Source organism: Myotis yumanensis, unplaced genomic scaffold, assembly GCF_028538775.1.
Source record: "Myotis yumanensis isolate MYYU_CA2020_CCGP unplaced genomic scaffold, mMyoYum1.0.hap1 SCAF_2, whole genome shotgun sequence".
Classification (NCBI taxonomy): Eukaryota; Metazoa; Chordata; class Mammalia; order Chiroptera; family Vespertilionidae; genus Myotis; species Myotis yumanensis.
Genome location: NW_027223753.1, coordinates 19,300,319 through 19,314,101, shown reverse-complemented (window position 1 = coordinate 19,314,101; position 13,783 = coordinate 19,300,319). Strand labels below are relative to the sequence as shown.

Genomic DNA, 13,783 nt, shown 5'->3' with positions numbered 1-13,783 from the left:
AATTTATTTAAGGGCACATCAGAACAAACATATAAACCATCTCAAACCAGTGATGTCATGGCGGTTACTTCTTAGGAGCAGGAGACATTTTTTCAACCAGCAAGTGGATTTGGATTTCAAGAGAAAGATGAAATAAATCGTTCTCTTAAACTGGGGCAAAGGGGCCGGTCAAGGTTTATGTGGCTGCAGCCACACTGTGACGACGGTGCGGGGAGGGGGAAGGGGACATGCTGCCCCAGACCGGGCTGCATCTCTTGTCTTGGGAGCTCGAGGTGACCAGGTTCGCTTTTTCGGAGAGAAACTGAGCCTTGGGGGCGGAGCGGGAGTCCGGTGCGCTTTCCACTGAGCCACACGGCCGAGGGGCGCCTCACGTGATCACAAATGCTCTCTCTCTCTCTGGGATAAAACACTAAAGGCTTTAAGTTCCTGGCAACCCGAGGTGTGTGAAAACAGGGAGAGGGAGCAGCAGGAGTTCTGCCCGGGGAGCAGCCTGGAGGACGGCCCCTCCACGCATTTTTTCCTCTGGCCAATACCGGACACACTGTTCCCAGTTTTGATTCCTGGGGAGACATGTTTCACATTTTTAAAGGACAAATATTTATTCTCTTTCCTCAATGTATATGCTGAACTTCCAGGTCCCCATCCCCGCAAGCCCGGCTCTCGCTCTGGAATGTAAAGCTGCCCCCTTTTCGGGGCGGCTCCCTCTCTGTTCCTGAAAGCTTACCTGTCGCATATTTCTGTGGCTCCTCTAATGAGCGGAGAAGTGACCCAGAAAAGGCGCCTGTGTTCCTCCCAGGCGTCCATAGACCGGCCATTCAGAGCCCGAGCTGAAAGGGCTGTTTCATGGGCCCAGCTGCCGCCCCGCCAACAGCTCTGCACCCGGAGCCCTGGACACAGCCCTGTCCACGGGGGGAGGGGGCTCTGGGCGAGGGGCCCCGGCTCACGTTCTCCTCGTCCTCTGTTCCCGGGCCGTGGGGGGAGCGCTCTGCCTCTGTCACCACCGGTCCCCTTTGCTGACTCCAGTCTGACCCTTCATCATTAGTTTTTTCCTTTTTTTTAAAAAAAAATATTTTTATTGATTTCAGAGTGGAAGGGAAAGGGAGAGAGAGATAGAAACATCAATGATGACAGAATCATTGATCGCTGCTTCCTGCACGTCTCCCGATTGGTATTGAGCCCACAACCCGGGCATGTGCCCTGACCGGGAATCGAACCCTGATCTGCTGGTTCATAGGTTGATGTGCAACCACTGAGCCACACTAGTTGGGCAGTTCTTTCTTTTAACGCATTTCTTCATTTGCACACCAGACACCCTGCTCCAGGCACCATGCTGAGTCCTGGAGATTCAGTGGTGAGCGAGACAGGCCAGACCCCTGTTTCGGGGGAGCTGACACATCGGGGGCGGGGGGGCAGTAACAGATTCCTAACACAATTTGGGGAAGTGACAAGTACCACGGCCATCATGCCTGCACTGTCTCTGGAGAAGAGAATTAGGCTTAGAAGTTGCAGAGAGAAAAGAAACCAGCAGCGCCCCAGTTTTGGAAATGGGGGAGGGCTAAGAATTATATGAATAAATGAAACTTACATGGAAATGCTTTTAACTTCCTCGTTCTCTTAAACCGGGGCAAAGGGGACTGAGACCTAGTTCCAGGCTTAATTCTGCCTCTAACTGGCTGGGTGGCTTCAGGCAAGTCATGGACTTCTCTGGGCCTCAGTTTCCTCATCTGACAAGTGGGCTAATATACTCGGATCTGCTGGCATCGAAGGCTTGTTGGGAGAACAAAGAAGTACAGTGACAGCGTGAGCGACTGTTCCATTATTGATGAAGGTTGTGAGAATGTCGGTTGGGTCAGCTGTACCTGGCAATCATTTTAAGGATAATGTTTGTACATTTCCTTTTATTAAGGTACAACTTACATAGAGTGAAGTGCACAGGTCTTAAGTGTTAATGATTCTACCCCCTGGGAAGATAACACTTCTTTGGCCCCCATCTCCACTTCTGTCCTCTCCTTGCCTCCTTCCATGGTCCCGGGAGGCGGGCAGGCCAAGTACTGCCATTCCCACTGCATGATAAGAAGCCAAGGCTCAGAGAGGTTAAGTCAGCAGCTCCAGGGCACACAGCTGGTCAACAGCAGAGGTGGATTTGAAGCTGGGTCTCTCAGGGGGCCAAGCCCATGCTCTTTTCACTTTACCCCATCGACCACTGGTCCTAGATGCAATGGTAGGGACCATTCCTGATTATGTTCCTTTATTTTTAAAAATTTTTATTGATTTTTAGAGAGTGAGAGAAAGGGAGAGGGAGAGAGAGAGAGAGAATCATCGATGTGAGAATGAAACATTGATTGGCTGCTTCCTGCATGCACCCCAACTAAGGATTGAACCTGCAACCCAGGCATGTGTTCTGACTGAGAATCAACTGGCGACCCTTCAGGGCACGGCCAGGGTTATGTTCCTTTACTTACAAACCTTTATTTTTGCCTCCTCCATGCAGACCCTGGGCTGGGCCTGGATGCAGAGATGAATCAACCAGACTCTTACCTACTCATGGATGAGACCGACAATGTACAGAAGCCCGGGGAGGGGGCCGATCGCAGGGGAGCGGGGAGGAGGTGGGCATGGAGAAGGCACCCCCACCACACTACACCTGAGAAAGCAGGCAGCTGAGAACACCGGCCGGGCACTTCCCGGCAGTGATACTTCTCAGCTGTGTGACTTCAGACAAGTTGCTCCACCTCTCTGTTCTTCAGTTCCTCACCTGGGAAATGAGGGTAATAATAGTAGCTGCCTCGCAGGATTGTCAGGAGAATGAAATGAGATCGTCCATATAACTCTGCTCCTCTAATCAACTCTAGGAGGTAGGCACTGTTCGCATCCCGTTTCCAGACGAGGAATCGGAGGCACAGAGAGGCGAAGCAACTTGCCCAGGGTCACACAGGTAGTTTATCGCAAACCCAGCGCATCTGCCTCCAGGTCTGTGCCCTTGGCCACCTTCTCTGCCGCCTGGCACCTACCAAGTACTCATGTCCACGTGACTCCAATTATGATCTTGGAAGAGTCTGTTTGGCAGGGTGGGTGGGAGGAAGGACCGTCTGGGCAGATTGCCCTGCAAGTGCAAAGCCTTGGACGAGAGCTCGGAGAACCCAGGTGCAGTTGGAGAGCAGGCCTCACGTGGAGAGGCAGGGGGTAGCCGAGGCTGGAGAAGGGGGGTGTGTTTAATGAGAAAATTGGGGTTGAAATTGCAGGTGAGAGAAGAATCGGGGTGTGGGATAGGCCGCAGGGCAGGGCTGGGGTGTGAGGCCAAGGACTCAGGTCTCCCTGGCCTTGGAGTCGCAGCCACAGGTCCGAGCAGGCTCCAGCCGCTGGAGAAGCGCCCTCCACCCACCTGAGATTTCCTGAGCTGCAGCTGCAGCTCTGGTTGCTTCTGGAGGCAAAGGAGGCCTTGTGGTTACGGGGGCCTCTCCAGCCCTTTCCCGGCTTCCTCCCTGCCCTCTCTGGAGGGAGGGAAACACACCACACACACAGCCCCTTTTAGCCGGGCCCCACCCCCCCAGGAGGCAAGGGGCAGGGCAGGGCCTCCTGGCTGGGAGGCTGGGCGGCAAGGTTGATAAGACCCGGAGCCTCCTGGCCTCCACAGCTGTGCTGGCTGCTGCCCGCGCTGCCAGGACCATGAGGGTCATCCCTGGTGCTGTCCTCGTGCCCTGCCTTCTGCTGCTGCTGCACCTGGCCCCACGCACACATGGCCTCGCCCCCCAACCCAGAGGTGAGGGGGCCTATGTGAGGTGGGGGACATTGGACGACTGTCCGCTGACCAACAGCCTGGGGACTGGGCACTGAGATGGGCAGAGAGCAAATGGATCCAAGAGAGGAGAGGGCGGGAGGCAGGGTGGCCAGCGCGGGAGCAGACAGAGATGGTGACGTGCACAAGGGCCAGGGCTAGAGTGACCCTCAGTCTGTCCTGTCGGGGCCATGAGTGGGCTTCTCCCTGGAGCCTTAGTGTTTCCTGGGGTTTCTCAGGCCTCGGGCTGCCCTCAGGGCCCATTCACGCTGCAGAGACTGCTGTCTCTTGGGTCGCTGAGGGCAGAAGCTACTGAACAGACGCTGATGCCTGGGCCGCACCGTGCCCAGAGCTGAGCGCATGGCTCTGTAAGGCGTGTACCTCTGGGGGTCGGGGGGCTCCATTTCTGGTCACCAGCCCTTTCAGCGCATCCTGGATTGGGCCCCATGCATGCTGTACCCTTTCCAGAGTTTCAGCCGTGGCCCCTGAATCCTGGAATATCCAACTCTTCCGTTACAGATGGGGAAACTGAGGCTGCACAGGGGAGGACCTAAGACCACCCAGTGAGAGAGCCCCAGAGCCTTCTGGGTCTTGATCCATTGTTCTATGCTGTGGCCATTTCCCTCTCCCTCTCTGCCTCAGTTTACCCATTGTGCCATTAGCTAGAGGGGACCAGGGAGTGGCTGCAAGGTCATTTCTAAGGCCCCTGGGGGAACTCTGAAGCCTGGGTAGGGGACTGGGGCTGGGAGCTGGGACCTGGGGCCGCCGAGAGCATGCTCCCATTCCCGTATTTGGGAGAAGCTGGGCTCAGTCTGGACTCCTTGTGGGTGGAGAGGGAGCAGCCTTTGCCCTGAGCCCCGCTGGCTGCAGGCCCAGGCCAGTGACCTCATCAAACGGTAGCCGTTCTCCCCAGGGCAGAGGAAACAGAAGCTCCCAGAGCTGCCTCCCAGGGAGTCTGGACAGACATCTCTCCTTGGGGGTGTGCCCTGGGGGCCCACCTGGTCAGGCCGCCAAGGCGGCTACTAGACATTTCTGCCCCTTCCCCTGCCCTTGGACACCAGCCAGCAGGCCGCGCCAGGGAGGGAAACCGGGTCCACTTGGTGATTTGCTCTGATGTTCAGATGAAAGAGCCCATGTTGACAGGCGCTGCGTTGGGCCTCAAGGCCGCGTCCACCCCGGAGGGCCCACCCTCGGCGCCCTGCGGCCCAGCTCGGAGAAACAGCTGCTCCTTGTTTATGGAGCCTCTCTGGGCACAAACCTGAGAAGCAGGTTTTAAAGGGCAGCCTGCCTTTGCTGCTCCCTGAACACCCACTGCAGGCCCAGCCCTGGGCTGGCACCTGATGTGCACTTTTGCTCATCCTCAAAGGATCCTGGAAGGAAGGGATTATCAGCCCATTGTACAGATGAGGAAACTGAGGCTCAGAGAGGTGAAGTGAGTCACCCAAGGCCAGAATCTGAGCCTCTTTCCCCGGAGCTCAGCTGTGAGGCCGAGTGTCCACATGCTGGTCAAGGCTCAAGACAGCCTGGCTCCAGGGCAGGCTACGCTGCCCGAGGCCTCTGGTCAGGGTCCAAGTAGCCCCTGATGCTCCGCCCCGTTGCCTGAGTGTCTCGTCCAGCCTTCTGATCTCTGCCCCTTGCTCTTTGCCACCACCCTCCTCCCCCTCCCAGGGCACCTCTGCCGGACCCGGCCCACGGACCTGGTGTTTGTTGTCGATAGCTCGCGCAGCGTAAGGCCCGTGGAGTTTGAGAAGGTGAAGGTGTTCCTGTCCCAGGTCATCGAGTCGCTAAATGTGGGGCCCAATGCCACCCGAGTGGGCGTGGTCAACTACGCCAGCTCCGTGAAGCAGGAGTTCCCGCTGCGGGCCCACCTGTCCAAGGCCGCGCTGCTTCAGGCCGTGCGCCGCATCCGGCCGCTGTCCACGGGCACCATGACTGGCCTGGCCATCCAGTTCGCCATCACCAAGGCCTTGAGTGATGCTGAGGGCGGTCGCGCCAAGTCCCCGGACATCAGCAAGGTACACGCCCCCTTCCCTCGCCCTGCTGGGGTCCCCCAGTTTGCAGGCCCCCACTGGGTGATGAGAGCTTTGCCTGCGTACACTGGAATTCTCCCAGCACCCCTGCGAGGTGGCCATTTACAGGTGGGGAGCAGGCTCAACCAAGAGAAGTGGCAGAGCCGAACCCATCTTCCCCACCCTTCGGACCCCAGGGATGTATTTGATTATTTCCGTTTAGTTGACCTTGGCTTCCCAGGCAGTCTGGGCTCCTGAAGGCAGAGTGAGGCAGTCCAGATGTTCATGTGATGGTCAAGGGCATGGGCATCACCACCAGCCTGTCTGGGTTCAAGTCCCTGCTTCACCACACTGGCCTCTGAGCGAGTTACTTCATCTCACGTGCCTCAGTTTCCTCACCTGTAAAATGGGAGTCACATAACGCCTCCTCAAAGGGCTCCTAGGAGGACTAAACGAGTTCATAAGCACAAAATGCTCAGAACAGGCTTGGTACCTAATGAGCCCCGTTACGCGCTAGCTAATTGTTTATTTAATATGCCTTCGAGGGCAGGGGCTCAGACACACAAGTTGCACAGTCAGCGAGGGCTCGGGGCGGAGTTCTGGGTGTTCCACAGGCCTTGGAAATGGTGTGATTTTTTTTCCAGGCCTCAGCCCAGGGCCTGCGAGTCCAGTCAGGTGTCCTCTCCCCGACTGGTCCTACACAGGCTCCCGAACCTCCCTATCGCTGTCCTGTTGGATGGAAGACTTGCCATTTACCTGCCCAGGGCCCTAGCCCAGGGAAGCTTCCTCACCCCCTTCCGTACCCCACTCTCTGGCACGCAGTGCACGACTGAGACATGTCTCCATTTCACGGAGGAGGAAGCGGAGGCACAGGGAGCTTACGCAGCTTGCCCAGCTCAAAAGTGGGAGAAGTGTTCCCAGACAGTAGCATAGGGCCCCAGCCATCACAGCCCTCAAAGAAATGACACCTCGGGCAGCCTGCTGGTCTTATTTTGTGGGGGCCACTGACAAGTTCCGACATGAGGCTGATGGTCAAGGTGACTGGGAGGATGTGGTGGCCCGGGTGATCCCAGTGGAGAGAGGTGAAGGGGTGGGTGGTGACATCTGTACTTGTCACGTCTCCAGAGCTAACCACTTCGCCCGGCTCAGGCCAGTGGCCTGGGGTGGGCACGGGAGGAGAGGTTCTCCATTCGTTGAGACAGAGACAGAGGCCGGGGAGCCGGCACCAGAATTAGATGTTCTGCCTGGAATTCACCTGTGGGAAGCCCTACAAGGTGGATGGAAAGTCCCAAAACTGGATTGAAGGGGACTCGGGGAGACAGTGGCCTCCGAGGAAGGCCTGTGGCCGGGAATAGTCTGGGCTAGGTTTCCAGAGCCAGGAGCCCAGGCCTCCGGCCGGGAAGAGATTGTGCAAGCTCACTCCCCACGGGACCCAGGGCAGTGATGCTACAAATCATAGTCCCCCTTCCTGGCTTCTGACCCTGAATCATCTCACCACAACCTCCTTTTGCAGATGAAGAAACAGAGGCTCGAAGGTGAGCTGTGACTTGTGGGGGAGCTGCAATGCTAACCCCTGTCCAAACCACTATATTCAGGTCACAGGGTGGGGGTTGGGCACCCGGGCCAGGGGAGGGGACCCAGGAACCAGCAGCAGGTCCAGGTCAGAAGCTGAGAAGCAGCCAAGGGGGCTGGATGCCCAGTCCCAGACTCTGGCAGAGCCGTGAGGACCCAGCTTCAGGGCAGGCTCTGGCAGGGGGAGATGAGGGCCTGGCTCGGCGCCAGGGTCCCCTCTGTCTCCCTTTCCAGGTGCAGAACAGAGGAGCCTTGTGGGAGGACAGCAGACAGGCGTTTCCTCTGTGGAAAGGACACCTAGCACCTGGGAAGGGAGGGAGGAAAGGTGGTCTCCTTTCCTCTGATGGCATCTAGGTGGGAAGGGCCCCTCCCTCTGCCGCCCTCTGGTGGCCAAAAGGCAGAACTGCACGGTGTTGGGCACACTTGGGCCCCCTGAGAGGCCCCAGTCTGGGCGGAGAGGGTGGGGGTGGGGAGACCTGGTCCCGACCTCTGCCTGCCGGATGCAGGCGACATCAGACAGCCCAGTCGGACGGGAGAAACCTCAGCCTGGTCTTTCCGTAGAGGACACCTGTCTTGTCCTCTAGCCTCGTTCTCTTCCCGGGGCAGAACCCTGGCGGGGCAGTGGATCCGCCTGCAACCAGCTAGGCTCGGTCTCCTCTCCCGCCAGCGGCCCGGCCCGGGGTGTGCTGCAGGGCCATGCGCCCAGCCCGGCCTCGCGCCTCACGGCGTCCCGCGTGTCGCAGGTGGTCATCGTGGTGACGGACGGGAGGCCCCAGGACAGCGTGCGGGACGTGTCTGCGCGAGCCCGGGCCAGCGGCGTCGAGCTTTTCGCCATTGGCGTGGGCCGCGTGGACAAGGCCACGCTGCGCCAGATCGCCAGCGAGCCGCAGGAGGAGCACGTGGACTACGTGGAGAGCTACAACGTCATCGAGAAGCTGGCCAAGAAGTTCCAGGAGGCCTTCTGCTGTGCGCGGGGCGGCGGGGCAGGCGGGGCGGGGTCTCTGGGGCGGGACTGAGATGGAGCCAGCATCGGGGGCGGGGCGGGGCGGAGGTGCTGATCTGGGAGAGGCCATCCAAGAACCCTTCTATGTGGCAGCTCCCGGTGGGGACCAGGGGGCGGGAATCCGGTAAAGAGAGGCCCTAAAAAGCCTGTGCGTGATGGCGGCGGGGCTTGGGCGTCAGTGTTCCGCGATGCGGGAGGATGGGAGCGGCGTGGGCCCTGGGCGGGAGAAGGTTTAGTCCTTCTAAGGGGGGAGGTGGGGCTGTGCGCAGCCTTTGGGCGTGACCCGTCCTAAGGGGCGGGGTCTCGAGCAGGATGGGCGGGGCCAGGGCGAGGACGTCCCCCATTTGGAAAATGCGTTGGAGAAAAACCTGCATCTGATTGTGGGGATCCAATGGGATGACGCATGGAATAGCGCCCAGTTGGCGGCATGTGACGAATGTCAGTTGAGCGTCTTGTCCGTGCTGCGTTCTTCGCTGCATGATCTCCTCTAGACACGTGGGATACAGCGGTGAACGAAACAGCAAAGCAAACCCTTGTCCCGGCGGCCTTTACCTTTTTAGCAGGAAGTGTTGGTTTTATAATCAGCGGTATCGCCTTCTTCAGGGATGTCAGCCCCGGTGCAGTGATTCCGGCCCTGGGCTGAGCTCTGGGGCCTGGACCCCACCCGGGAGGGGCCTCAGTTTCCCTGAGTGTGTGCGGGCCATCCTGGCTGAGATAGTCAGGCCCTGCGACTGTGAGATTCCGAGTCCCCTCTGTCCCCACAGTGGTGTCAGACCTGTGTGCCACCGGAGACCATGACTGTGAGCAGGTGTGCATCAGCTCCCCGGGCTCCTACTCCTGCGCCTGCCGCGAGGGCTTCACCTTGAACAGTGACGGCAAGACCTGCAATGGTCAGTGGGCTGGGCCCAGGCAGCCCTGGGGAGGGGGCTGAGGAAGGGACGGGGTCTCGGCTACTTCTCAGTCCATCTGAGCCTTCCCACACGTTGCTTCTGGACCAATCCGCGAAGGTGATAGATTCCTTCTAGAGCAGCGGTTCTCAACCTGTGGGTCGCGACCCCTTTGAGGGTCGAACGATCCTTTCACAGGGGTCGTCTAAGACCATCGGAAAACACACATATAATTACATATTGTTTTTGTGATTAATCACTATGCTTTAATTATGTTCAATTTATAACAATGAAATTGGGGGTCACCACAACATGAGGAACTGTATTAAAAGGTCACGGCATTAGAAAGGTTGAGAACCACTGTTCTAGAGTTTGATGTCACCGAAAATTCCCGCCTCATGTCCTCTTTCTGACACAATGGCTGACGGTTTGGTGTGGTGGAAGGAGTTACACATCTTGAGTTCATCTCTTGGTGCTACTACCTCTGGGCCTTATGATGTTCCAGCTGTAAACACTGGCTTTATAGAGAGAGTTAGAGGACAAGATGGAATGACCCTCAGCACAGAGCTTGGTGTGTGTTGGGTTCCCTGCCAGTGGTCGGATGGATAACTGCTTTTAAGCTTCCTCTCCTTGCCTGTCCACACTCTCCAGTCTGCAGTGGCGGCGGAGGCAGTTCGGCCATTGACCTGGTCTTCCTCATCGATGGGTCCAAGAGTGTGCGGCCGGAGAATTTCGAGCTGGTGAAGAAGTTCATCAACCAGATCGTGGACACGCTGGACGTGTCAGACAAGCTGGCCCAGGTGGGGCTGGTGCAGTACTCGAGCTCCGTGCGCCAGGAGTTCCCGCTGGGCCGCTACCACACCAAGAAGGACATCAAGGCAGCCGTGCGCAACATGTCCTACATGGAAAAGGGCACCATGACCGGGGCTGCCCTCAAGTACCTCATCGACAATTCCTTCACTGTGTCCAGTGGGGCCAGGCCTGGGGCCCAGAAGGTGGGCATCGTCTTCACCGATGGCCGGAGCCAGGACTACATCAATGATGCTGCCAAGAAGGCCAAGGACCTTGGTAGGTGCGCCCTCCTGGGCCCCGAACACCATGATGGCCAGGGGCATATGGCACAACCCACCGGTAATTTGTCTCAGTGTCTATTCCAGGGGTCCTCAAACTACGGCCCGCGGGCCACATGCAAATACAAATATTGTATTTGTTCCCGTTTTGTTATTTTTACTTCAAAATAAGATATGTGCAGTGTGCATAGGAATTTGTTCATAGATTTTTTTTAAACTATAGTCCGGCCCTCCAAGGGTCTGAGGGACAGTGAACTGGCCCCCTGTTTAAAAAGTTTGAGGACCCCTGGTCTATTCTGATGAGAACCCCAAAGCCTGGTTCTATTTGAATGAGGAAGGACTGGTTCATCCATGTCTTTCTTATACTGGCGACAAAACTGAGGCCCCAGAAGAGTAAGTGGCTTGCTTCTGGTGGACCCCTAGTGGGAGGGGGTGGGAACTGTTCCAGTTGAATGTTCCCAAGAACATATCGTTGCTGAAAGGCAGTCCACTTTGGGACAAACCTGAGCCTTGTTTTATTGCCTATTAAGTGAGGATAATAAAAACCACCAGAGGATGGTTATGAGAGTTACATGAGGTTCAAAGCCCCCAGGGCAGGGAGTCAGCACAGGCCTGGCGTATAGTAGAATCTCAGTAAATGTTTATTTCCTCCATGTCTTTGTCCCAGGCATCGTGCCTGCACTTCCAGCAGCTGCCACCAGGAGGTGTCTGGAGTTGATTTCCTAGGCATCCTCCAAGAGGCTCAGCCTGGGCTGCCGGCCCCACCTCCACCCTTACTTGTCCTGTCCCTCTTGCAGGCTTTAAGATGTTTGCGGTGGGCGTGGGCAACGCCGTGGAGGACGAGCTGAGGGAGATCGCCTCGGAGCCCGTGGCAGAGCACTACTTCTACACGGCGGACTTCAAGACCATCAACCAGATTGGCATGAAGCTGCAGAAGAAGATCTGTGTGGGTGAGTGAGGCCAGCGCTGGCATGGAGGGGAGGGGCAGGTGGGCTCTGGGTGGGCATGGAGCCACCCTGGAACTGGATGTGGGTGGGGAAAAGCAGGAGCTGGGGCGGCACCAAGAACTGGCAGAACCAGGAGGTGGGCTGGCCAGTCTAACTCTTCCTACCAGCAAACATATGTTTATTGAATGCTCGTCACATGAGTGACACTGTCCTCAGTGCTCTCCAGATATTAAGTCATTCAATTCTATTCGGTAGGGATATTTTTATCCCCACTTTACTGATAGGAAAACCAAGGCCAGAGGGATAGAAAAATTGTTAATAACTGGAGGAGCCGGGGTTTGAATCCTGCCACCTCCCCCGACCCTGCCTGGTAACCTTGCCAGCTGGTCCCCAGGGGCAGAGTGTGGGCCCCAGGGCCAGAAGTGCCTGCGTTGCATCTTTGCTCTGACACTGACTACCTGTTGACCATGGACAAGCTGTTTCACTTCTCGGGTTCCTCATTTGTACATGGGGTTCATGATTTTAAACACAAAGGATTGGGGTGAGGAGTCACCACGATGACATAAAGGCTCCTGACAGCAGGGTCCTGCACACAATAGGTGCTCAGCGCAGTGCTGATGTTATTGGAGTTCTTTATCAGGGCTCTGGGGGGTCAGGAAGACATGCAGGGGTCGCCCTCCATCACTCCTGGGGGCTCTGTTTCTGGAATTCTACGTATCTCTGCCCCCTCAGATGTCCTGGGCCACACATTCCCCCAAGACTCCCTAGTCCTGGCCCTGGGCAGTGACTACCCCACCTTCCTGCCTGGCAACCCCTCACACCCCCTTGTCTTTCTCTACTTCCTGTCCATTCTAGAGGAAGATCCGTGCGAATGTGAGTCCATTGTGAAGTTCCAGGCCAAAGTGGAGGGGCTGCTGCAGGCCTTGACCAGGAAACATATCCTTCCCAGAGGCTGATGCAGGGAAGGGGAGGGCGGGGACAGGAGGCGGGGCAGAGGCCAGGCACGGTGGGGAGGGGAGCTGTGGTGGGGTTGGGGGGGGTAGGGCTCCTCCTTGCCTGCTCCCTGCTGAAGGCAGATTCAATTTTCGCCAGAAGGGCTGACTCCAGCTTTGATACTGACCCTATCAGAAGCAGAGGGTCCTAGAGGGTAGACAGAGAAACTGAGGCAGAGGTCAGGATCTAGAGACGGACACACACAGAGCCCTGGGCACACTCAGGAAAACACGGTGCCCGGGGACACCCACTTCTCAGGCTCTGGGTGACGTGACCAACACCAGCTCCCACTCAGATGGGCTGGGCCTCGAGCAGCTCCCCTGGCTGGGTCAGGCCTAGGTGGGGGACCAGCAGGCCTCAGCCTGCAGCTGGACATGCGGGGCTCATGGTTCTGGCTGTGTTTGGAGAGCACCATGCTGAGGTCAGTGGATGATAAATTTTGGGGGGGTGAGAGAAAGTGCTGGAAGAGGGGGACTCTGCGGGATCAGGAAGTGGGGGTCCGCAGTTCAGGTCCCACGTGACTGCCCCACGCTGGTCCCCGTGCACCTCTCCTTGACTCTGCCCACTGGAAGCTGTGAGTAAGCGGCTGGCCGTCATGGAGAACAGGATCGTCTAAGGCCGCTTGTCCCTGCTGCGGCTTCTCCATCTCCCCGCCCGACTTGGCCCACAGAGTCCGGGCGTGTCCCCTAGAGCCCCAAGTGTAGCCTAGCTTTGTCACTTAGCGAGGGGGGTTTGGGAGGGGCAGGCCCCTGGGGTGGCAGCAGGCCTCTCCCTCGTCCACCAGCCGTGGAGCCCTGCCAGGGGGTGTGTGTGTGAGTGCTGGGAGCGCAGGAGTTTGGTGTGTGTGTGTGTGTGTGTGTGTGTGTGTGTGTCTGGGAGCAATGCATGAGTGAGAACACAAGGGCAAGTGTAACTGGGACTGCGTTTGCATTTTGTAACCAAAAGCTTAATATATTCCTGTTGTTAGTTACCCCTCCCTGACTGTGAGTGCTGTGGATCTCTTCTGACTTCTCCATTCCTTTTTGAAAAACAATTAAATGTGATTTAACTTAAGGGCCGAGTGGGCCAGAGGCAGTGTGGTTATTTGGGGAGCAGGAGGAAGGATGGCTGGTGCTGGGGTGATGGCAGATGATGACAGAGGTGGTAACAGTGATGACAGCGACTGCTCTACAACCGTAACCCGCTCACATTTGTCTTGCCTTTTCAGTGACACTTTCATTTCCATGATCTCATTTCATCCTCCCAGTAACTCTACCCAGGACAGACTCGAGTCACCCCATCTCACAGATGGAAAAGCTGAGGGTCTGAGGATGAAATGGCTTGCTCAGCACTGGTTCTGTTGGAGAGACAGGACTTGCATCCAGGACTCCAGGACAGCAAATGAAGGGCACAGAGAAGGGCAGTGGCTCCTGATCAAACTCATTCGTTCGTTCGTTCATTCATTCATTCATTCATGCAGACAAAAACACTTACACAGCATAGACCCCATGTCAGACAGTGGGGAGATGTGGCCTATGAAATAGCCCC

General features: G+C 57.1%; 1 protein-coding gene across 1 annotated transcript; it reads left to right on the top strand.

Annotated features, from left to right (window-relative positions):
- Positions 1-3,666: 3,666 nt before the first annotated feature.
- MATN1 (matrilin 1) lies at positions 3,667-13,263 on the top strand. The gene is made up of 8 exons (XM_070403211.1): positions 3,667-3,760; positions 5,444-5,790; positions 8,100-8,322; positions 9,124-9,249; positions 9,898-10,314; positions 11,114-11,266; positions 12,119-12,199; positions 12,823-13,263. Exons 1-8 carry the CDS (start codon positions 3,667-3,669, stop codon positions 12,870-12,872), a joined length of 1,491 nt encoding a protein of 496 aa, XP_070259312.1. The 3' UTR covers positions 12,873-13,263.
- Positions 13,264-13,783: the final 520 nt, after the last annotated feature.